Source organism: Limanda limanda, chromosome 15, assembly GCF_963576545.1.
Source record: "Limanda limanda chromosome 15, fLimLim1.1, whole genome shotgun sequence".
NCBI classification, from domain to species: domain Eukaryota; kingdom Metazoa; phylum Chordata; class Actinopteri; order Pleuronectiformes; family Pleuronectidae; genus Limanda; species Limanda limanda.
Genome location: NC_083650.1, coordinates 5,755,624 through 5,779,013, shown reverse-complemented (window position 1 = coordinate 5,779,013; position 23,390 = coordinate 5,755,624). Strand labels below are relative to the sequence as shown.

At 45.0% G+C, this 23,390-nt stretch overlaps 1 protein-coding gene across 1 annotated transcript in view; it reads right to left on the bottom strand.

Annotated features, from left to right (window-relative positions):
• lrpprc (leucine-rich pentatricopeptide repeat containing) overlaps positions 1 to 23,390 on the bottom strand; it is a 49,428-nt gene that overhangs the window by 8,463 nt on the left and 17,575 nt on the right. Inside the window, exons 23-32 of the mRNA XM_061087011.1 lie at positions 19,379 to 19,583; positions 13,732 to 13,856; positions 11,845 to 11,951; positions 8,085 to 8,153; positions 7,852 to 7,942; positions 7,076 to 7,218; positions 5,490 to 5,613; positions 4,762 to 4,888; positions 2,013 to 2,101; positions 1,725 to 1,929 (exon numbers count right to left, since the gene is read on the bottom strand). Of these exons, the coding sequence (XP_060942994.1) occupies positions 1,725 to 1,929; positions 2,013 to 2,101; positions 4,762 to 4,888; positions 5,490 to 5,613; positions 7,076 to 7,218; positions 7,852 to 7,942; positions 8,085 to 8,153; positions 11,845 to 11,951; positions 13,732 to 13,856; positions 19,379 to 19,583 (1,285 nt within the window). The remainder of the gene's footprint in view (positions 1 to 1,724; positions 1,930 to 2,012; positions 2,102 to 4,761; positions 4,889 to 5,489; positions 5,614 to 7,075; positions 7,219 to 7,851; positions 7,943 to 8,084; positions 8,154 to 11,844; positions 11,952 to 13,731; positions 13,857 to 19,378; positions 19,584 to 23,390) is intronic.

The window sequence follows — 23,390 nt, the reverse complement described above, 5'->3', positions numbered from 1 at the left end:
TTGGAATACATGGATACACCACCAACAGTACCATAGGACTGTAACTATTTGGAGCTCTGAATTAAATTATGTACTGTGTCATTGCGGTAGTTCTCTGTGATGTGTTATTCTATGCACCAACTTTTTTATTTTATTATTTATTTTATTTTTTTCTCTTTGGGTGGGGGAAATTATTCACTTTATTTATTTAATTAGTTTTATTTCATCAATGTGGGTATTTTTTTTATTTTGTTATGTAATTTTCTGTAATGTTCGATCTGCATGTTCTCTTGCATTGTGAAAATGTTTTGAAAAATAAAATATTCCAAAAAAAACAAAATAATAAACACTGAGAAACCCCAGAGACTACAAAAAGGTCTATGGGGGGGAAACAATACTAATCAGGAATTAGCCTGATCAGATTAATTGATTAATAAAGGGACAATTTATGTGAACTTCATCTCAAGTCCGAACAACTCAGACCAAACTATTGAGTTGCTGACGTCATCGTATATCCCTGCCACAGCTGATCCTGCTTCTGACTGACTTATGACACGTTTCTCCACATTCTGACTTCAAAGCACCAGAGCACGCCGGAGTCGGTTCAACGGCTTCACCACTCGGGGGCCGGGTGATTGCAGTTACACATGAGATATGTTAAAAATTAAAGGAAGATAAAAAATGTCCTCAAATGCTGTTTTTGCTCCTGCAACTTAATGTTAAGGTGACACTGGTTTAATTGGTTTGTCCTGTGTGACCCCCCCCCCCCCACCTCGGAGGGCAGACCCACTCACTCTCCCACTGACTCTAACTCACACACTCGCACTGTGAAATATGTTTCTGCTGAGGTTGCCACAAGCAAAACAAAGCCTGCAAACCGAGGCACTACGAATCTAAAACAACTCATTCTGGCAACACAACCTCGCTGCTAACACTTTACGCTCCCTGCTCCCTCCCCACCATCACCGGGCCTAATGAATATTTAACTTGCAGGGTTTGTGTGCGTCTCCGTGTACGTATGTGTGTGAGCGTTCAGAGGTGGGGGAACATATCTACGCTGATTGTTGCGACTGGGACCGTCTGAATAATTCAGCGGGGGGCCCCTCTAAATGTGGCGCTGCGCTCTCCGGGCCCGCCTGCCTCTCCGCCCCGGCTCTTAACCAGTCAGCTTGACTCAGAGACATCGGGGACGCACGTGTCAGAGCGGCTCAGAGCACTGCTCCTGCAGGTCAGGGTTCAAGCTGACAGGCCCGCGCTGCGATGGCCAATCGGGCGTGAGACCGTCCTGCTATTCTTCACTTCCTGCTGTCCCTCCGAGTTGGCACGGGGACGCTGCCGCTCGAGCAGGGGGGGGGGGGGGGGGGAGACGCGCTGCTCAATGCGGCTAATGCGGAGAGCAGCGCGATGAAAGTTTGATGCACAATGTGTTTAAGGTTTTGTTCCATTGTTGTCGACGGGTGATTTCATGACATTAAAAGGAATTCATGAATAATCTTATTACGCCCGTGTTTCCTATTTGTACTCGACGCCCACTCGCTGGTTGAGCTCTTACTGTGAGAGGGTGTCAACCTGGGTTCTGTCATCTCTGCTGCCGGCGCTGCATTAAACTCTTTATCTCTGTGAGCTGAACATTAATAATAACTAATAAATACTAAAGTGCTTCACTGGAAGTTTTTATACTAAAACTTCACAGAACAGCACAAATACACAGAACAGTTCACATTTTTGCTCAGCAGCAGTCTTACTTCTTGATGTGAGCCAGAGCCTTGTTGCTGACAAACACCATGCTGGACAGGTTGAGGTTTGTGCCCAGACTTTGCATCAGGGACTCCACTTCCTGGATGCCTGCCATGTCGCCAGTGCCGCCCTGGGCCTGGACCAGTCTGGTGATGGCGAGCTGCGAGGGCACGTGACCCGCCTGCATCATCGACTTCAGGTTCGCAAGAGCATCTGAGGAGGAGAGCAGGAAGGGAGTGGGTGTGTATAAAAATGATAGAAACGTGTGTGTGTGTGTGTGTGTGTGTGTCTCTTACCACTGGTCTCGCCTTTCTTGCTGTGAGTGATGATGAGCAAACTGGTGGCGATGTTACTCAGCTGGAAGTCCGGCACACGAGACACAGCACTGAGGGAGACGGAGACCAAACATTTTCCACGTTAGTTAACTCATCTCAACAATGTACAACTTATTTGTGTCAAACTCTTAAAAAGAAGTTTAATTTTCAAATTTTGTTTGATCTTTTCAAGCTCAACGTTTCTTGTGCCCAGTAAAATAAGGGTTTATAATGGTTAAAGGGAAGGAGGGGCCAATATGATGAGGTCACTATCCATTAAATGGTGCATTTGGCTTTTGACGATCGTGTGTATACTGGTCACACTAACTCCATCTCCCCCGGCAACCCTCACAGGATAAATTAATCTTAAGCAGTAAACCATCAACCAGAAGTCTTGTTTTCTATGAGGTATTATCGCATGTCACATAATCTTATACATGTCTTTTCTATGTATTTATTGGTATTTTCACGTGTCTATATAAGATTACACCGATCACACGATAGAAGATGTGATCCACCTCTCAGTGACCGGTGTGGTTTCAGAGCAGTGTGGACTTTACCCAGCTATTACAGATCCATTATTTCCAACTTTAAAGCAGATACTCTTCCGCTAAAAGCAAATCCCATTTAATACCTTTGTGTCTTAATCTCAAACTTCTCTGCTCGTCCATTACGAGGCAAAGATCAGGTTCAGAGAAGCTTTAGATTCAACAACTCCACAGAGGCCGAGAGAATCAAACTACAGGAGCCGATAGACAGGAGTCCATGAGAACCCAACGTGAGTGACAGCAGGTCTGAGCCTCTTACAGCGCCCGCTGCCACTCGGAAAACAATACACACATCGAACACTTGACTGATGTCGTGGTATATGATGAGGTGCGTCACATGTGTGTGTTTGTATACGTGTGTGGTATTAAGAGGAAGTGTGCTCTCTCTCTTCGTCGCTCCAATACTCTGCTCGTCTATTTGCTGTCGCTTCGAGCCGCCTCCTTTTCATTTCCTTGCCACTAAAACCTCAATCAAGCTCGGCTCTCGTCTTTCTCTTTTTTATTATTACAGCCCTGCAACCAGATTAATCCGTCCGCTCAATTGAGCATCAGGCCGCGCAATCCTTATCGCCACGACGACGCCGGGCCAAGCGGCATCCGGCAGCCGCTGTGACAGGGTCACGCCGGAGATTGGAATGGTAACAGGGTCGCCGACAGATTGCCGTGGCGACTGAGTGGTGGGGGTGCGGGGTCAGAATTATTCTTATCGGGGGGGAGGAAATCTCTAGAGGCCGTCTCTCACTCACCTTTACCCCCCCCACCACACACACACAAAGTCAATGCAACTCTCTCCCGCTTTCTCCTTCTAGGGGTATTGTGCTTTAGCCAAGGAATCCATCATCCAACTCTTCCTCTCTGTCTCTCTCTCTCATCATCATCACTCTCTCCCAATCCCTTAATCTCACCATAAGCACCCCCGCTGCTCAATTCTGTACAGATTACCCCAAAACAAACACGCACACACATTGAGAATTAATGCCTATAGCGTCTTCATTAACCTCGTACATGATTAAATCTAGCCCTCCTCCCCTCACACACTCCTCCGTTCCTTTTTAGCTCTTTTTATCTTCTTTCTGTCTTTCCCATTTCCAGCTTCCCCCGATCCCCCCTCCGACTTTCCTCTCAGCTCATTTCACTTTTCATTTGGAGAGCAGATAAAACGAGGCTTTTATCCAGGCAGGGATGCCATAAACCAATTCAAACAGAGCCTGGAGATGGGTTATCACTCGCGCTTGTTGAAACACACGGCTCTTAAAAATGGATATGATTATTTCTCATAACATAAGAGCGAACCATGTCCAGAGATGAAAACAGGGAAGAGGCTGATAGTGTAATTGATGTTTTCAGGGTTTTTTACTTTCTCAGATTAATTTGTTAACTTATTAATTATCGTGTCCTTATGTTATTTTTGACTGAGTTTGTGTCTTTCCTCAGCAGAGAGAAGGTGATATAAATAAAGGAACAAAGGGAGATAAAAGAAAAAGGAGATTACCTAAAAAGACAAAGCGATCAGGACAGATCAGCAGTGGACTTAAGCCACGTCTCTAATACCTCTGTCTGTCCATCCATTTGTCTCCAGGCTCAGGTCCTGATATGAACCCGTAACACAACAACACATGATACATTACTAATTGGAAGAAGATTGATGTTTTGGCGCAAAGTCACCCTCTTCCCAGAAATCCCAAATTAATCTGTACATCTAAGCATGTGTGTGTGTGTGTGTTGTTTGGCTTAGTAAGAACCACTGTTCATATCCAGCAGGGCTCAGTGTGTTAGCACACAATCAGTTGATAATCCTCATGTCTAGTGAGGAGACATCTTTTTTTTTTTGCCTGAGGTGACCTGGTGCCGCAGAGTGAGGGACCGGGGGGGAAGCAGCAGAGCATGAACCACACTACAGGTTGGATTTGTGTTTGAAGAGCATTTCACAATCTGCTCTAATTTTCACAATTCAGATATGTGATGAACTGAACGAGTTAAAGACACTAAAGAGAAATGGGTTCCTTTCAAACTAGATTGAGTGTAACCTCAATAATAAACAGGTGATGAGAAGTTTTCTTTCTGAAAGAGTTAGAGAACCTTGTTCAGAGCTGTTCACCGAAGTTCGGTGAAGCTCGACTCAGACGCAGAACAGAAATGGTTTTGTCCTATGTTGTTTCAAAATAAGATGTTCTGGCACATACATGTCCTTGACCACCATGGCATCATCATAGGCCCCGTCAGCCAACAGCGCACGGATCAGGTGGTCGTAAGGCGTGGGGGGTAATGTCAAACCCTGTTTATCGGCTTTCTTCAGCATCCCATAGGCCTCTGGAGGAAGAGAGGAGAAAAAGGTAAAGAAAGAGAGAACAGGATGAAGAAAAGCAGAATATGAAATAATGTTCTTATTATTTGATTGTGATCTGCTTTTACAAAACAACTATGGTGAAATCCTACATTTAACTTTGATACAATTTCATTTCAGTCTTTTTGATGAAGAGACATCTCTTGCACTTGCTGAGATTCAACCCTCAACTCTTGCAGCATTTAAAGCGTCAACTTTCTTCGACTGAGTGTCTTGTTAGAGAGACAAAAAGCATCTGAAAGCCAATAACCCACAATTTACTCAGAGTTTTAGTGTCTGACCGTTAGTGAAACTTCCCAAAATCAACAATCTGACAAAAGTTGAGTAAAGGTCAGAGGTTAAATCCTGTTGAACCTTGTCAGCTTTTTTTTCTTAAATAATTTCAATCACAAACAGTGTATCGGGTCTGCAAGATTAATTCTGATCCTTAACTATCTTCAATTGCTTATCGCAGCTTCTGATGTTATTCACACACCTCAGACGGTTTTGTTTTAAAGCAGCTTGTGATGCGTTTTAATCAGCTCCATGTCGAGTGGGACATTGACACCGTGGCCTCCTGCTGCTTACCTTTGGCTTTGCCCTTCTTGCAGAGGGCCAACAGACGGGTCTGGTATTCGGTGCCACTTTCAGCTGAGGTGGGGGGGCGTGCAGACTGGTCCTGCTGTGCGGTCGCTGCTCGCTCGTACCAGGTCTGTAAATGACACGGCCAGAGGAGACGGTGATAAAACACTGTGCGATGTTTCAGTCAAAACACAGCTACATCTTGCATTCAAGCCTGTGTACATGTTCCACTGTGCAACGAGCTGGTGTGTGCGTGTGTGTGACAGTGCAATAACGCTGGGCAGGCAGGGCAGTGGCCCCCAATGCTCGGTCACCCGTGTACCGATGAGTGGAGGGGGGTTAAGCTGTATCGGCTGGGGGCAAATTAGGTCTGGCACCCCAGGGGCAAAAGGAAAGTGTATGTGTGTTAAGAGTGTATGTGTGTCAGAGCGGGGGTGTCAACTCGAGAGCCCCTGGGGGTCGCAAAGTTCATCGCTCCAGGCAACAGCAATCGCTTCCTGTCTCATCACGCTTCGGGCCATTGCAGCACACTCGCGTGCACAAACGAAAAACGGAGGAAACATGTAAAGAGGAGGAATCGGGCAACAGAACAAAGAAGCTGATTGTTGCAACAGCTGGGGAAAAATAAAAATAAAAACCATTACATCTTTATTTTATTCATAAATCCAAATATTCAGATTCTAACCACCTGACGTCGGAACAACACACACAGACACACACAGACACACAGACACACAGACACACAGACACACAGAGACACAGAGACACAGAGACACAGAGACACACACACACACACACACACACACACACACGTAACTAAGCATCCAGCGGCAGCCATATGGTGGCATTTAGCTGCTGGTTAAATTAGTGTGGCATTACAGATTTACAGACAGATCAGGCTGTAATTCCTTTCACCAGGCCGCCGCTCTGATTGACCACACTTCAGATCAGAGCTCCAATCCTGTTTCCTCTATATGTAATGAACAGAGGCTTAAAGTGGAGCAGGATGGGGTGGGGGGGTTAGTTCCTGTGATCAACAGTTTGGGGTCAATTTGAGGTTAATTTTTGGGATTTAATGAACGATTCTATCAAAATGACTTTTTGAGAATGAGCTGTTGTATCCGTTATATTTTTTTAACCACACCTTCCCCAAAGATCTATTATGGGATCCAGAAAACATTTTTTGTGAATGATATAGAAAAAAAAGCAAATCCTTGGATTCTAGTCGCTATAAACAGAGAAAATGGACCATAATGGTTGATAAATAACTTAAAACAAATAGATTATCGAAACATAATGTAATTATGTGTTCGTCAAATCATTTGAGGCTTTAATCATTGGCAGCACCTCTCTGTTTTATTCAAGATCTAACGACATAAATGTATTCACGACTCCACTGTAATGTGTGTTTAACCATCAGTGCTGCATGGCTGCGTGTTATCTTTGACCTCAGGCACTTTCAGAGGCCTCCACAGCTCTTGGGAATCTCCTGGCCTTTGCTTTCAGTCTCCTCCTGGCAATTATTCTTCTGAATAACACATCTGTCAAATGAGCGTCAGTGTGGTGTACATATTATAAGGCTGGGGTTTTACCTCGGGCACCTCAAAGGGCACCTCCTGGCCATTATTCTTCAGGATGTCAGCTAGCAGGCACAGCGTCCTCTCCCGGGGAACGATGTTTTCCTCCTGCATTTTCGTCCACACGGCCTCGGCCTTCTCCCAGTTGTTTGACTCCTCTGAAAACGAGAGGAAGGAGCAGTGAAAGTGAGGAAAGGAGATGATTTAATATCTTATGAAACTCTGTTGTATAGTCGTTCCTATGGAAGCAGTAATCTGATCATCTGACAGACCCTCAACTAGTGTGTGTGTGTGTGTGTGTGTGTGTGTGTGTGTGTGTGTGTGTGTAGGAAAGTGGAGGTGATGGGATGACAATCAGCTTCAACACTCCAATCACTACTGTTATCTGTTCTGCTCTCCACTGCAGTAATCACACCACGTCTTCTTCACAAACGTACAAAACCTTGTACCTTGTATCTTAGTGAGGACCCTCAGTGGCATAATGCATTCACTCACCTCTTACCATAACCTTCACAACTAAAGGCCTAACCCTAAACCTTACCCTAATTCTAACCTTCACCCTAAGAGCACAAACTGTCCATCGAAAGTAAATCAGAAAGTGAGGACCAGACAAAACGTCCTCACTTTGTAAGTTGTAGGCTTGAAGATGGAAATACATTCTGATTCTGAACTCAAAGATATCTGTATAAGTACACAACACACACAGACACACTCAGTGTGGATGGGCAGATCATGACAGCACAGGCAGGTCAAACACATCCACACACAAAGATAACAAGAAAGAAACTTACTACAGAGGCGGAGGACGTAGTGGTACATCTCGTCTCGGTCGCACTCAAACAGCTTGGAGGTCATGTCTACCATCTGCTCCAAGGTCTCCAGCTATACACACAAACACAGCAATATATATTAAACTTGGAATTCATGTACTTTCACTTTTCTTTTCATCTGCTTCATCTTGGCCTTGATTATTTCAGCCTGGTATGTGCGTGTGTGTGTGTGTGTGTGTGTTAGTGTGTGTTACCTGGTTGACAAAAATGCATTTCTCTGCATACCACTGCAGACGTCCAGGCCTTGCCCTCAGACCAGGAGTCTACAAACATTTAAGCAGATGAGGTTATTAAATATTTATGAGACTCTATAATGAGACCCAACACAACATGAAAACTAGGTTGAATAGACACATCAAAAAAAAAGAATGATCTATAATGTAAATGCCTATTGATCCACACGGCCCCGTGCAGCCTAAACAGCATTTTAAATATTGATATTACTTGACGTGCACCAATTACAGCCGCAGATCAATAGAAATGCATATTTCACCGGTTTAAACAGAAAAGTTATGGGTCAGCAGAATTACAGTTTTATGTCAGTGCAGTGGTTTTACAGTGATTATATCTAAGCCTCCTGTGAATTTGATTGGCCTTATATAAACACAACACAGATAACACAACTCACAAAAGAGCTTTCTTCAACAATACAAACAGATAAAATTCATATTTTCGAAGCTAGAATCATCAAATGTTTCACATCTATAGACAAATCCTTTCATCAGCTGTAATATAGAGTCCTTAGTTTCACCAAATCGATTCTGTGTGGACACAACATTAGAAGTTATGATCCATCATGACAAACCAGAGAAAAGATATATGGGAAATATAATGGCACTGCATATCCGGAAATCTCTCTGTCAATAAAGACTTGAATTTTGATCTGAAGGGGTCATGACCGAACAGAGAAAACACACATTTTCATGTTAAAGTCTCAAAACAGAACAATAACACTTTGGGATTAAAATGCACTGACAGAAAAAGCTGTAAATCGTCTTCCATTTTTCTGTGAGATCTGTCGTTCTTTCAGGGAACCAATGATACGCAGATAAACCGAGAGTCTGAGCCGTGAAACAAGGGCCGACATAGATTGATCTGCAGGCTCATGTAGCTGAGATTCACCCTGATATGTGGAGTGACTAGATGATTATTATCATGGAATAACCATGATCAGGATTTCATCTGTGCCGTGGGGCTTTGAGACAATCTGAATAAGACTAAGAACTCCTGGTAATCTGGGAGAGGAGGGGAACCAAAAAAAAAGAGAGAGAGAGAGACACACACAAAATGATCTGGAAGTTAATCTGAATGAGGATCAACAGCGCTCAATTCCCGCTGGCCTCTTTGATGGGAGCCCATCATACCGTGATGTGGGGGGGGGGCTGCTGCTGCCCATCCCCTCACGACTGTCATCCTTTCCTCTCTCAATCCCCACTTCTCTCAATCCCTGCATCCTCCTCCTCCAAATCTCCCCTGCTCCCGCTCTGTCTTTTCCCCTGCCTCTCCATCCGGGCCCGGTGAAGGCATTATGTTCTTACCCAACCAGCCAAAGGGACAAATTAAAATGTGTTGCACTCTCTCTCTCTCAGTCTGTCTAATCTTCTTAGAGACTAAGGCCCAGTGCAAGTGCTCCATCTCTTTTTGCCTCCGAGCCCTTTCTCTTGGTAAAGTCTTGCAGGCACAAAGCAGCCTTCGCACATCTACTCGCGAACATATGAATGTGTTAAGGATTTTGAATCCGTCCGGACAAATCTGCCTAATCTGGGCTGAAAACAATCCTCAGAACAAAGGAAGGCACATAGTTTACATGACGTGGATTAAAAGAATACAAAGAAAGAACAGGAAAAAGACGATCTTACTTTCAGAAAGAGATGAGCGGAAATGTCAGCCGGGTCAGATTATCAGGGCAATCACGCAACACACACACAGACACACACGCATAAATGTGTATTTCAATATTAACTTTAACTCTTTTAAACACTTATATGACCTTTGAATGCTCAAACTTTACAGGTACATGTACACAAAAATAAAAAACGGATAGAGGCGACCTTGTCTCACCTCCACTTAACAAACCCCTCTCCATCTCAATTCCTAATGTTCTAATTCTACTAATCACCTGGCCACTTACACACATACACACACACACACCCCTCTCCCTGACACAAAAACACATAATGGCTCACCACTCTTTAGCAATACTACCTAACCTTGACCATCACACACACGCAGCACAATAATAGGCCTGACCACCTGACAATCCTATACCTAACCACGACCATTTAGCACAAAATTGGCCACCTTTCTCTATCATTACATTTAATTAGCTGTGATTAATCAGCTGCCAATTATACCAAACACAGCCTAAAGAGAGACACCACTCTGGACGGCCACTTGACGCTCTCACAGGGGGGAACGAAGCGCTTGTGTGTACGAGCGAGTGTGTTTGCATATCTGAGTGATAGATATGATTCTATTGTAGTTATATCAACTGAGCCAATGTGTAGCCATCGTCACGCAAGTGTAACAAGAGAGTTAACTTTCTTAAGTGGGCATCGACAGTTGTTGCTTTTTCCTGTTTCAACTTGAAAAAGAGATACTTGTCGTTCTGGGTTCAAGGCTACAATTTGAGAAAAGGAAAAAAACATTAACCATTTATCGTTTTAACTTCCTTAATTTCCCTCAAAATCAATAAAGTATATATTTATCTATCCAACTGTGGCTGTTCACCATATTCTAATCTGTCCCACTGTTTCAAACTCAGCCAAATATAAGGAAACTGCAGAGAAAAATCCTGGAACTACTCATTTATTTGGATCAAAATGAAATGGGTTCTTTCATAACACTGGCAATAATTCCCATCCATAGTACCACACCTGAAAACGCACATCATGTGACCATTCACATACATGTGGGTGGCTGTGGAAACGGGGAGCAGATAACCTAACCCATCCTGTGACATTTAAAGATCTGATGGTTTAATACCACTGTGTCTGAGTCAAACTCTCCAAACCCACCAAATGGAGTAGAGCTTTTCTTCACAATCACCCTCATCTCCCATTGACACCACGTCAACATATACATTAGTTGTCCATTTACAAGGAATCATCAATCTCACACGGCACAAGCATGTATCTGACTCTTTGTCCTAAGTAGGATAACAGCTGTACAATCCAACAGCAGCGGAATGAGAGTCACAATAACAACATGTCAGTAATATTTAAGAGGGTTGGAAAATCCTCAAGTGGGAACAAATCCCTCTTTTAATGCCCAACGGGACAAGAGAGACTCAAAGAGAGGGAGTGGAGTTTTTTTTTCTTCTTTCGTTTTGTTCTCATCCTGATCAGAAAACATAACGGCCTTGTTTCCCTTCCTCTGATGTCAGGCTCATCCCTCTATTCATTTAATCGTCAATCTCTCTGTCCTGCTATCCAGTCCCTGACCGCCGATCCGTCTGATCCACGTGAAAATCGCTTCTTATCTGCCTGCTTTGCCTCCTCTATTTTTCCTCACACTAAGCTACAGGGTTTTACAGCAGGACTTAAGATGACAAATATATAAATATTCATAAAATATCCAGGTCAGATGTGCTCCGATGACAAAAGGACCACAAGGCCTCTGTGGCTTGGGACAGTCGGCAGATTTTTATTATTCTAGCTTTCACTTTAGCTGTTTCACAGTGAGCGAAGTGCAGCAGCTTCCAGAAAACATGGACGACATGCAGTTCAAAGTCTCCTCCTATTATTATCATCTCAACGTATTTTCATGTTGTAAACAATATAAATTAAGATGGGTTATTATTGAAAACATAACACAGCAGCAACATTTGCTTTCTAGAGAGATCTGGTGAAACTGATCAAATAAAATCAGACACATGGGTTAATAAAAGAGCTGCTTTATTTATTGGTTGTGTTTTAAAATCAGTATTGTGTGTGTGTGTGTGTGTGTGTTTACCTCAATGATCTTACGAGCCTCCCGGAATCGACCGGTCTGCAGGAAGGCAAAGAACAGATCGTACAGCATATTCATCTCCCCTCGCTCCTGACTCACAAAGTCCATGGCTGAGGAGAAAGACGGGCGGAGACAGAGAGGTCGTGGATGAAAATAACTGCAAGGTGAACAAACACACCACACACTTCATCCTTCCTTCTGATTCCCTTATTTGGCACAATGTCCCAGGCACAGGGAAGCTGTATCATGTCAAACACACACACACGCAAATCCCGAATGAAAGTCTAAGCTCCACTGGTGAACTTGCTAAACTGCTGTGCTCAGCATTTACAATTATCTCTGTGCAGCAGCTTCAGGACAGGTATGACACACACAGACACACAAAGACAAACTTTTAGTTGGAGGTGGAAAGTAGACCAGGACAACAGAAAGTCAACAGCAGGGAAACTGTGGTGACATTTGTGTTTGTGGGTCAAGATCTACGAGTTTACAGACTAAATTTAGATTCCACTTTCGTGCACGTTCTAGTTTGAAGCTTTGGTTGAACAAGTCCCATCAGCTCATTAACACCACCGATTAATATTTGTTACCTCTTTCCCACGTTCCAGGAATTAAGTGTGTTTGGTGGCCTTTTTCAAAATTGTTCACTGGTTTCTGCTGTTGCCAAAAAAAAAAAAAAACTCACAAAAACCCTACATTTTATTTTTTGTTGATGCTTGAACTCAAATGAAGGTCGAACGCATGAGTCGAGAGCTTTTGGCGCGCCGCCTCGTGCTTTTAGTGTTTCAGACCACTGAAGGTCAGTCTGTTGGAAGGCTGCAGGTTTTTTATCATTTTAATTCAGATGGCGTGTTTCCAGGTGAGTTTTCATACTATCCGAGCGCCGCAGCAGCAGCATGGGGTCCACAGGAGAGAGCCGAGGTGTTAGCAGGCTGCAGAGCTCCACGTGCTGAATGCTGTCAGACGGAGAGTGACTTAAGGTTTGTGTTGTAAGTCCTCCTGTCTGAACACGAGGGAGTGGGAGACAGAGTTGTTTGAGTCAACATTCAGCCCTTTGTTTTGAAGGTGCAGCGACTGACTCTGTGGGTCTGTCACCTCTCGTTGGGCGGGGGTGGGATGGGGGAGTAGGTGGAGAGGCGCTCCACTTTACCGTTGGAACTTTAAAACACTCGAGAGCCACTTGCCCCGGTGGCACTCTGAACTTGAACTTTTCACCTCGCCGCTGTCGACACACGGGGCGACTGTTCAGAACGTGAGCCGCTGACGTGCTTCACCGCGACCCGGGTCTGAACCTCCCTCACTCTCTGGGCCTCTTATATTCTTAGGATTGTTACGCACACCGGCGCACACACACATAAATGAATAATAAAAAGGGAACGCCAATCACGAGACGCACAAAATGAGGCTGTTTGGACACTAAGGATTTATGAGGTGAGCTGGGGCAGCCTAGTGGTGCGTACCATGAACCACAACATCCTCAGTTCAAATCCATCAAGGGGTCTTTAACATTCTTTTATAATTTTTTGTCTTCTCTCAATTTTGAACTTTCTAATAAAAAGTATATGATGCCTCCAAAATACTTAATTTCATAAAGAGATCTGGGTGAAGTGGGGATTCAGGAGGAACTTTGATTATTTATTTTGGGGAAATGCAACTGATGGATGAAGAGCTGCAACGAATGATTCCTTTCATTATCTGTTAATATGAATACTTTAACGACAATACGGAGTTCAGTGCATGTCTGAAAGCAGCTCTGACTTAAATCTGAGAAGATCTGGAAAAATCGTAACGCTCGAGGGGCTGGAATCGGCAGATGCTCGGCTTGCTTAGAACACAAGGGAAGTTAATGATCACTTACAGAAGAACATTGTGTATGACAACATGGTTCACCTTTCTGCAGCAGCTCGGTGTCTCCTTTCTCCACCAGAGCCACGAGGATGTCGTGAATGCGGGGCAGCTGATTGTAGAGCTTCTGAAACTCCAGCGCTGCCTCCAGAGCGCCGGGCAGGTCCTTACTGCAGGTGCACACACACACACACACACACACACACACACACACACACACACACACACACACACACACACACACACACACACACACACACACACACACACACACACACACACACACACACACACACACACACACACACACACACACACACACACACACACACACACAGACAGACACAGACACAGACACAAAGAGAGAGGGAGAACGGAGAGTGAGTTAGATGTCAGGTCTGTGCAATCAGTCATGTACGCGATTGTGTCAGGAGAGAATAGAGAGTGTATCATGGGTGTTAACCTTGTGACCTCCCATTCAAGGACTACGACCCACCGCAACAATACAGGCCTTTGAATTCATGACAGCTCAACTGTGGGTGATGAGGCCTTTTGGCCCCAATACATCATTCTCACACAATCAAGCGCACCTTTCTGTGAAGGGCTAATGTCCCTCTGGACAGGCTTTTAGAGAGGAAGACATGCAACCGATCAAAGGACTCGACTGATCTTTACCCTCAGCTCCTCTCGCGTCTCCCAACTTCTCTGCTGCTCTTTCTCCTCCTTTGTCCTCTCCGACTCCCTTTAACCCTAATTTCCTCTTCTTCTCATTGCCCTGTTCTTCCCAATCTCCTCCTTCCGTCCTTTCTTTCTTTCTTCTCTTTCTCGACCCTACATCTTGCTTTTTGATTCCATGCTGTCAGCTTCCACTCCCCTCCGACGACCTTGCCCCCCAGCTGAGCAATTTAGCAGAAATATGGCAACAACATTAAGACCCCCCTACCACCACCAGCTCGTCTCATGTCATGCTTCTCTTGCTTAGTCTACCCCCCCCCCCCCCCAATCCACACACGGTCCATCCCTCGCGGGCGGATGAACAAACAAAACAGCGCGTGGTGAGAGGATGAGTGCACCTGATGGAGTGATAACGAGAGAAGTGGAGAAACGGAGATGGGGGGAAGAAGCAAAAGAACACAAAGCTGCGAGAAGGGGGAGGAAGACAGACCACTTCAATCCCCTCTATTGTGACAGCGCTGCCATCAATCTGTTGATTGGGTAATTACCATGTCAATCACGCAGAGGTCAAAGCAGATAGGGCAGCAGTGGGGGAGGAAGGGGGCAGAGCAAGTGAGCCAGAAAAAGACAGAGAGACGGAGCGTGATAGGGACAGTGAGTGAGCCAACACGTGTAATTTCTCAAGTGTTTTCTCCTCTAATCAATTATATGAGCTGATCAGAGAAATGTGCCCCAGAAAAAAAGGACAGCTTGCCGCCAGATAATAAAATAAAGGAAGTGAAGTGACCTTGAGGTTGAGCAGAAGCAGGAGAGAGCGATGGAGGGATGAGGGATGGAGTGATTAGGGTTGGAAGGTAAAGAGGTCCGCTAATTGAAATGAAGAGGGACAACATTATTCAGCAGCGCCAGTCAAGAGGCTGTTCAGCTGCACAACAGTCGGATTGAGCGACTCAGAGGAGCGAGAGCGGGAAAGAGAGCAGAGACAGAGGAGGGACAGAGGGAAAGAGTGCAGAGATAGAGGAGCGAGAGAGGGAAAGAGAGCGGAGACAGAGGAGGGACAGAGGGAAAGAGAACAGAGACAGAGGAGCGAGAGAGGGAAAGAGAGCAGAGACAGAGGAGCGACAGAGGGAAAGAGAGCAGAGACATAGGAGTGGGAGAGGGAAAGAGAGCAGAGACAGAGGAGCGAGAGAGGGAAAGAGTGCAGAGACGGAGGAGCGGAGGGACGCAATTTACTACAAAAAGGAGACAAACGCTATTTTTAATTGAACCAATGTGACTCATTTTGCGTGTTGCTGTGTAGTAAACACAGATTTTTACACAAGAGAAGTTTCTGCTCATTGTAGCCGAGTCATGGATGGATGGATGTTTCAAAACTCCTCCTCCACATTCTATCAGTCCACCTCATTCATTCCTCCACCAAGCTCTTCCACACCTACTTATAATCCCTTCTTCCTGATGAGACATCTTACAAAAACACCCCATCACTCTTGGCAAAAAAAAGAGAAAAGGCCCTGGCGTTGCAATTACACCCCCTCCCCACCCTCCCTCTCTCCCTCCGCCCGCCGATCCACCCCAAAAAAAAGAGCTAAGGATGTGGAAAGATGGATAATTTCCCCTAGGTACAATTTAACTGTCACTTTGCGTCGCCATTTACTGCGGCGCCGAGCCCTGTTAATGTCCCCAACTTTGCATGTCAGCCACTTTCCAGCCAATTAATCCCTGAAAAAATAACAAGCGCTTTGCTCGGTGGAAACCTGAAGGATTAGACAAGGAAGCTCATTTTGGCTCATCTCACTCCCCCCCCCCACCCCTTCTCCCACTCCGTCCCCTTCTTTTATTCGGAGGAGATCGGCAGGCCTGTTATCAAGCCACTGTCCTCGAGCTGGGGGGACGAGTTGTCTCTCTGTGTCTCAAAACGCAAATGAGAGCGTGATCATGACACCACTAGCCCACTGTTCCATGTGCTGAAGAATGGTTCTAGTGTTCACATCACCACCCACACAGTCGCACCTCCTCCGTCATTAGGTTCTCCACTCAGGGGCATTCAAACATGCTGACAACACATTATTCGACACAATTGATGAATTGTTATGTCAGGGCTGAAAATATCTCCGCTATCAGTTCTTCAGTAGTTGCAACCACTGAAAATATAAATTTATATCCGCTATCGTTCACACGGAACCACTATGTCCACGTGCAGCCTAAATCTGACAGCGCTCACTGAACGTGTAGACAAGCTCCAGGTACGATACTGGGATGGAACGTGGGATCAGGTACGATCGCAAATCCTGATTTTAGGAACCCGGAAAGTATACTCATCCCTTTAGCCTTCATTAGGAATGGTGTTTCTGAGTTAAGATCATCACCCCAGGAGATATATAAGGCCTTTTGTTGCTAAATGTTTAATTTTCTTTATCAGCTATATGTAAACAAATTATCTGCCATTTAGTGCTCGTCAGGCAGTGTACAGCTAAAATCAGTTCAGCTGGAAAACAAGGCTAAACAAAACAATGAGCCTAAAAGGGAGGAAGTGAAATATCAATTCTAAATCCTCTGTGTTTCTGAAAAACCTGGATAGTAAACAGTCATTGTTAATTTAAAAGATACTGATTAGTATCACGTATAGATTTTAGATAAGGTTGAATAACAGAATAACAGGAAACAAGTATTTTTCCTCTGAGCTCTCATCTCTCTCCTCCGCCTCCTCCTCCATCGACACTGTCTTCTCATACATGTCCTGGCAGTTCTTCATTTAGCTGGACTCATTAGCATTTTCTGACGCTAATCACTTCCATGAGGACGTGGCAATCTCAGCTAGCTAACGCAGTAGCCGCTCAGCACGTACAATACTGAGCGGACGGGCGTGCAGGCTAACGGGGCGGCGCGTATGATGGGCTGTCAGCGGCTAATCTGCCACAGAAGTGTTCATTAAGTCATTAGCGCTGACGCAGCGATGAGACGGCTGCAGGCGAGGATGATGCCTGCTTTGTCCTCTTTTATCATCACGTCCCCTTCCGTCCCTCCTCCCAACTGTCTGTCTGACTGCTGACTGACGGAATGAAAGAGTGGAGACGAACGGATAAAGTTCAAAGAAAAGGAAATGAGGACGAGAGAGAGAGGAGATGGATTCGACTGGAGTTCAAAGGTCAAGTACTGTGGTATTCAAACCTGCTCAGAGCCGAACCACTGTTACAGGTTAAATCTGGTTTATATTCTTTTATGCATTTCACCGCAGTCAATTATACAATAATTATTTAACATGAAGCCTTTTAACATTCAGGTTCTAGGAATCTCTATCAGTGTAAATCTGGCTCACGTATCTCAAGAACATCTCATCTTATCAGCCTCACACTTGGCAGGTGTATTGTTAAGGGCACTAGGAAGTGTAGTCTTGGATGTGGTGCGATTCAGACAAATGGTACGTTAGGTATTCTTAAACTTTGTTGATCAAAACGTTGGTGCTTTCACGAAAACAACTGATTCTCCAGTTCCCGATTCTGTGTACAGGGTCGAGCTTCAGTGAACTTTGGGTGAATAGCTCTTTGTGCAGCTACAGGGTTCTGTGGAGTGAGGCGTGCAGCTCAATTATTGTATTTTTACAGTTTCAAAAAGAAAGCTGCCACCAGCGTCGCCACAGGAAACGTTAACATCCCATTCCAAACAGGCAGGTTCAGAGCAGGCACTCACTACAGATTTAACATTAGAAGAACTTCAAGAAATATGTTGCTGTGTAATTTGTAAAGATTCTAAACTTCTCAAACAGTTTAGATTTTGACTGATCAAGTTGACCACTATCAAAATAACTGCATCTACATACGAGCATTATCAGCGTGGTAAAAACACAGTTGCACCAATTACAAAAGAGATTGTGGTAGAATTCTAGCTTGTTTACTTGTGTACATTAGTGTGTGTTCACTGCTGTATCATTTGAAGGAAACTGGCACTTGATTTGTGAGCCGGGCGGCGGTACGCTGATGTATGCGCTTGTGTGTTTCGCCTGCTGTTGATGACCCAGAAGTAAATTAGCCTGCTAATCTCACCGAGGCAGTGATTAACGAGTGAACCTGGAAACTCGGTCTGTGCCAGAGCGCAGACTTACAGCAAAACAAATAGCGACGGGGGAGCACCAGTGAGTGTGAGCATCTGAGCCTGTGTGTGTTTGCACAAGCTTCATTTGTAGAGGTCTACCTTTGCAGCAGCACATACACTACACTTACACAGTGTGTATGAAAGCATGTGCAGGGCATGTGTGTGTGAGCTTGTGTGTGTGTGTGTCTGTGTTGCCGGGCCCCAAACGGCGCACTGCGTCTCTGTGTTAAATCCAGCAATTAGTGCTCTGTACATAATTAACATGCTAATGAGTTGATCTACTTAAAAGCTGCTCTGACAAATAAAACATGGGAACGTAAACACACACACACACAGAATGGATTTGTGGGGTTGGGTAATACTTGTGATCCCATAGCCAGTGTTTTGTAAAATTTGCATATTTGCATTATGGAAGGAAGCCTTGATGGCCATATTTCATGCACACACACACACACACACACTTTGGTGTATAGCAGTGGGTGTTTCAGGAGATCAAGGGTGGGGGCTCATGGGAGAGGGTGCAGCTGGTGAATCTTCAAACAAAAAAAATGAAAAAACTGGCTCCAGCAATGCACTCGCACAATATCACACACACGCAAACAACAAATCTTACACACAAACACACACATAAATGCACAATTTCCGCATCCTCTCTCTGTCTGAGTCGCTGACCCAGAATGTGACCTCAGCTATGATCATAGGGAGGGATGAGTGACTCATTGCGATACACAGACATACACACACCTGGCAACCGGGTTTGGCAGATGAAGACGAAAATATGACAACAAAAGTGAGCTTGTTCTCTGGTGAGTGGAGAACTTCACATGGTAAAATATACAATGAGGGAATAATATTAAAAAAAAATACCATAACACATTGAATCAGTGAGTATAGGATGTAGAGATAAGTGCATGTGTGATTTTAGTACCTCTCCAGGTAGGCAGAGATCAGGGGGGAGCAGAGATTGGCGGTGGGCTTGGCCAGGCCGAGGGTGAAGAGGGTGTCCTGCAGCCGTCGGATGGGGGCGGGACCTTTGGTCACTAAGCTGTTCAACGCGTAGAAGAGCATGGTGACGTTGGCGTCGTTTATCGCCACATCTTTCTCCTTCATCTCCTTCAGGATGTCCACAGCCTCTGAGAGAGGGAAAGAGAAATACAGAACAGGCATCATCATCGTGAAGACATGATATCATCAGAAACACTTCTTCCTATAGCTCCTCAACATGTCTGATGCTTTGGTAACATCACGTTCAATCAAAAACAACACACAAGGGATGGTGGGAGGAATTCAGAGGTAAAGACAAAAGAATATATGAAAAAGACGGAAAGAGAAGGAGAAAGAGAGATAATGCAGAGAGAAAGCGAGAGGTGGGCAGAGCGTAGCTGGGAGAAGAGTAGGGTGTGTGAATATGATAAAAAGCCCCTTTAGCTAATTCCATGTGGGGAAAACAAACCCATATTAAAACAGCATTTTGCGCCCAGCGGGCATGCAATTCCAACCCCGTATAATGCCAACTCTGCGCTAATTGCTACTTGCGGTTTTCTAAACGAGACTACAATTACCAGACCCCTACAATGGAGGCCGGCTTTTTGCCGTGGCCATGTGGAAAGCACTTGGGGGGCTAAATTATAGGTATGTGGCAACAGGGGCCCGCAGCAGCCCCGGTGAGACCCCGGTAAGCGGGCTGAGGGGTGGATCAGTTTGGTCAAGTCCAGCCAGTAATGGAGGGCTTTTTACTGGGCCATGCGCCCATCTGGCCAACACCAGGGGCTAAATGGTGAAAAGGGAGTGTATGAGTGCGCGTGTGTGTCGGTGTATGTATGCGTGTGTGTAATCGTAAGCTAATTAAGATTCGTTTACTGTCTATTTAGACAGCTCCTAATGGCCTGACAGCGATACAGCCGCTCTCCACCACAGATACTAATCTATACAGCATGACTGAGAGGGAAGGTGGAGATGGAGAGATGCAGAGATGCAGAGAAACTGAATACATTTGAATAATGTGTATGAAGTCATTTCGCCAACTGCAGCCAATAATGGCACCTCGATTAAAATTCAGTCGAGAAAAATACTGGCTCCTTATGTCGGTGAAAACTGTAGCAAACGCTGATAAAAATGCAGAAAAATATTTCTGCACAACTTGTAAGTAACTGGTATTATAAAAAAACCTATAATGAGGGGTGTCATTCTCTACTGAGAACACACAGTTACACAGACACACACACTTGTGGGGTGAGGGACGGGGCCACTGGTGAGTGCTTTGGCATCCTAATTTCAGTCTCTCTCTGCCAATTGTTATGGCGATGAGAAACGCTGTCACAGATGGGACAGGGGAAAATAGAGGAGGGAAGGATGGAGTAAGGGTAACTGGCAATGGAGGAGACACAGAATTAGAGGGAGGACAATGACAGGGGAATGAAGCTTGTCAGAGGAAAAGGTTCGGTTTGCTGTATAAAGGTTTGACGTGTGGAGAAGGTAGAAAGAGGAACTTAATGCTGCCACATTAGAACAGTGTACATTCAGGAAATCAGTGGCTGCATCTCTCCTCTGCTGTAATTTAGTTCATAGTTCAACAGAAACAGCCTGAAAACTACAAAATCAAGATTATGAATGCTAATGAGCAACATATTGGAGTTTCAGGCTAAATCCCCCAAAATTTGGTAGCCATTTCACAATAGGATTGGAGCAAAGAGTGAACTTAATCTGATTTCAGACCTAAGGCAAATGTCTATGTCTTAATTCAACAACAGGGGCCAATACAGGGGGGTTGTCTCTTAATTGAGCTTCAATTATGTGTGTGTCTAAAGGGAAGAGAGACTGAAACTAAATTGGAAAATAAAAACGTAACTGTGATCGCTTTGAAACAAAAGCACGAACAAGCTGGACCTAAAATGCAGGATAGACATTTAACAACTTTCCTTTAAAGAGCTGATCTGATAAAAATCAAACCAATTCTCCTGCTCCTAATGGGTCTCTCTTCCTCTCTCCCCCCGGCCCTGTCTATCCCCACCTTTCTCCATCCCTCTCTGACAGACCCGTTAATCACTGAGACCAGTGGCTTGGAGATGATCTGCCCAAATGGAGCTCGACTAGCTAACATCCCTCCGTCCACCATCCCCACATTTCCCCATCTTTCCTTTTATCCGTCCGTTTAGCCAGTATGCATATCCATCAGCTCAGTCGAGCATCGTAGCCAGCAAAGCAAGCCAGATCCCCCCCCACTCACACACACACAGACCGGGAGGCAGACAGCCCAGGTAAACAAACATCACACAGCCCGATGGTTCATCTAATGTTCAATGACTTGACTGCTAGTGATGTCTCTTTTTCCCAAAAGACACACACACACACACGCCACCTGAAGCCAGACCCTGACCACCTGAAGCCAGAACAAGTTGTATTTACCAAAGTGGGAGGATGGACAGAGGGAGGCAGAGAGGCACGGGTAGGTCAAAGAGACGCACGCTGATAGAGAGTAGTATTTAAAATAATGGAGCGAGAGAAGTAAAGGTAGGGAGGTAAAGGCTCCTGAAGTCCATGTTGATACTATGGCAGGTTCACTGGGTGACAGGATGCACTTGTTCTGCAAATGGATATACAAATGTGACGTAATAATATTGTCTATGGAGCCTTTATACAAATATCTAGTTCATTCAGTTGTTTTTAATTGTTTTTCATGGCGTTCCGGAGACGTAAAATTCACGAGACTGGGTCAATGTATAATTAGTCTTTAAGAAGGCGAAAGAGTAATTATAAAGGAAAAGTTTTAGACCAAGAGGTGGAAGAAAGGTGACTTCAGGATAAATTCACAAGGAGGAAATGTAGTGAAGTTGCCTGGCGAGGTGGGAGGAGATGCTTTGAAACAAGGGCGAAAACAACAAAGCCATTAGAGAGGGCGAGAAATCAAGCAAGATGCCAGGAAACATGATCTTCAGCTGGGCCTGGTGTGTGCTGGGAGCCGGGGCGGACCAGCGTCTGGGTGGGGACAGGCTAACATCAAGGTTAGCCATGTGTGCTAATGTGGCTGACAAGCGTCCCTTCCATATGCACACTCTGGCTAATGGCAAATGCGTTAGCCCTATACACACACACACACAGAGATGGACACACCACCAAATGCCTTTTGCTTGAATTCACATGCAAATTTGCACGTCGATGCATGTGTGTATGTGTGTGTGTGTGTTTGTGTGTGTGTGTGTGTGAAATGCTCAAGCACTTCGGCAGACATGATCTGCCATTAGCATCAAGGCGGATTTCAATAATTCTGGAAAAATACACAGAGTCCTGTAATTTTCCCCCCTCTCTCATTTCTCCCTGACGCGGATGTGTGCAAGGGGTGGGGCGGCGGGGGGGTGGGGGTTGAGAGAATGACACGCTCGTTGACAGATCGGGGGGGTGGAGAGAGAGGGTCAGGTAGAGAGACGGAGGGAGCGAAGGAAGGGGAGGAGAGGACAGACAAGGGAAACATTTTGCCTGTCATTGTGTGCGAAAAGCAGCGCCGCAGATCTGATAGTAATTGTGTCTTCGATGGGCTGAAGGAAACCCACCGTAGCATTCAGGAAACGGCTCGCTAATGTGGTTTGAGGGAGGGAGAGAGATTGTGACAGAGTTGGCCACACACACACACACACACACACACACACACACACACACACACACACACACACACACACACACACACACACACACACACACACACACACACACACACACACACACACACACACACACACACACACACACACACACACACACACACACACACACACACACACACACACACACACACTCTAAGTTCAGGCCTGATCTCTGACTTAATGAGGAAAAAGTTGTGAAGAGTAACGCACCAGAGGGATTAGTCAATTCAACAAATAGAGGAAATTAAGAATCATTTTAATAAGTAAGTTGCTTTCAATCCTCTAAGCAAAATCTTTGTTTCT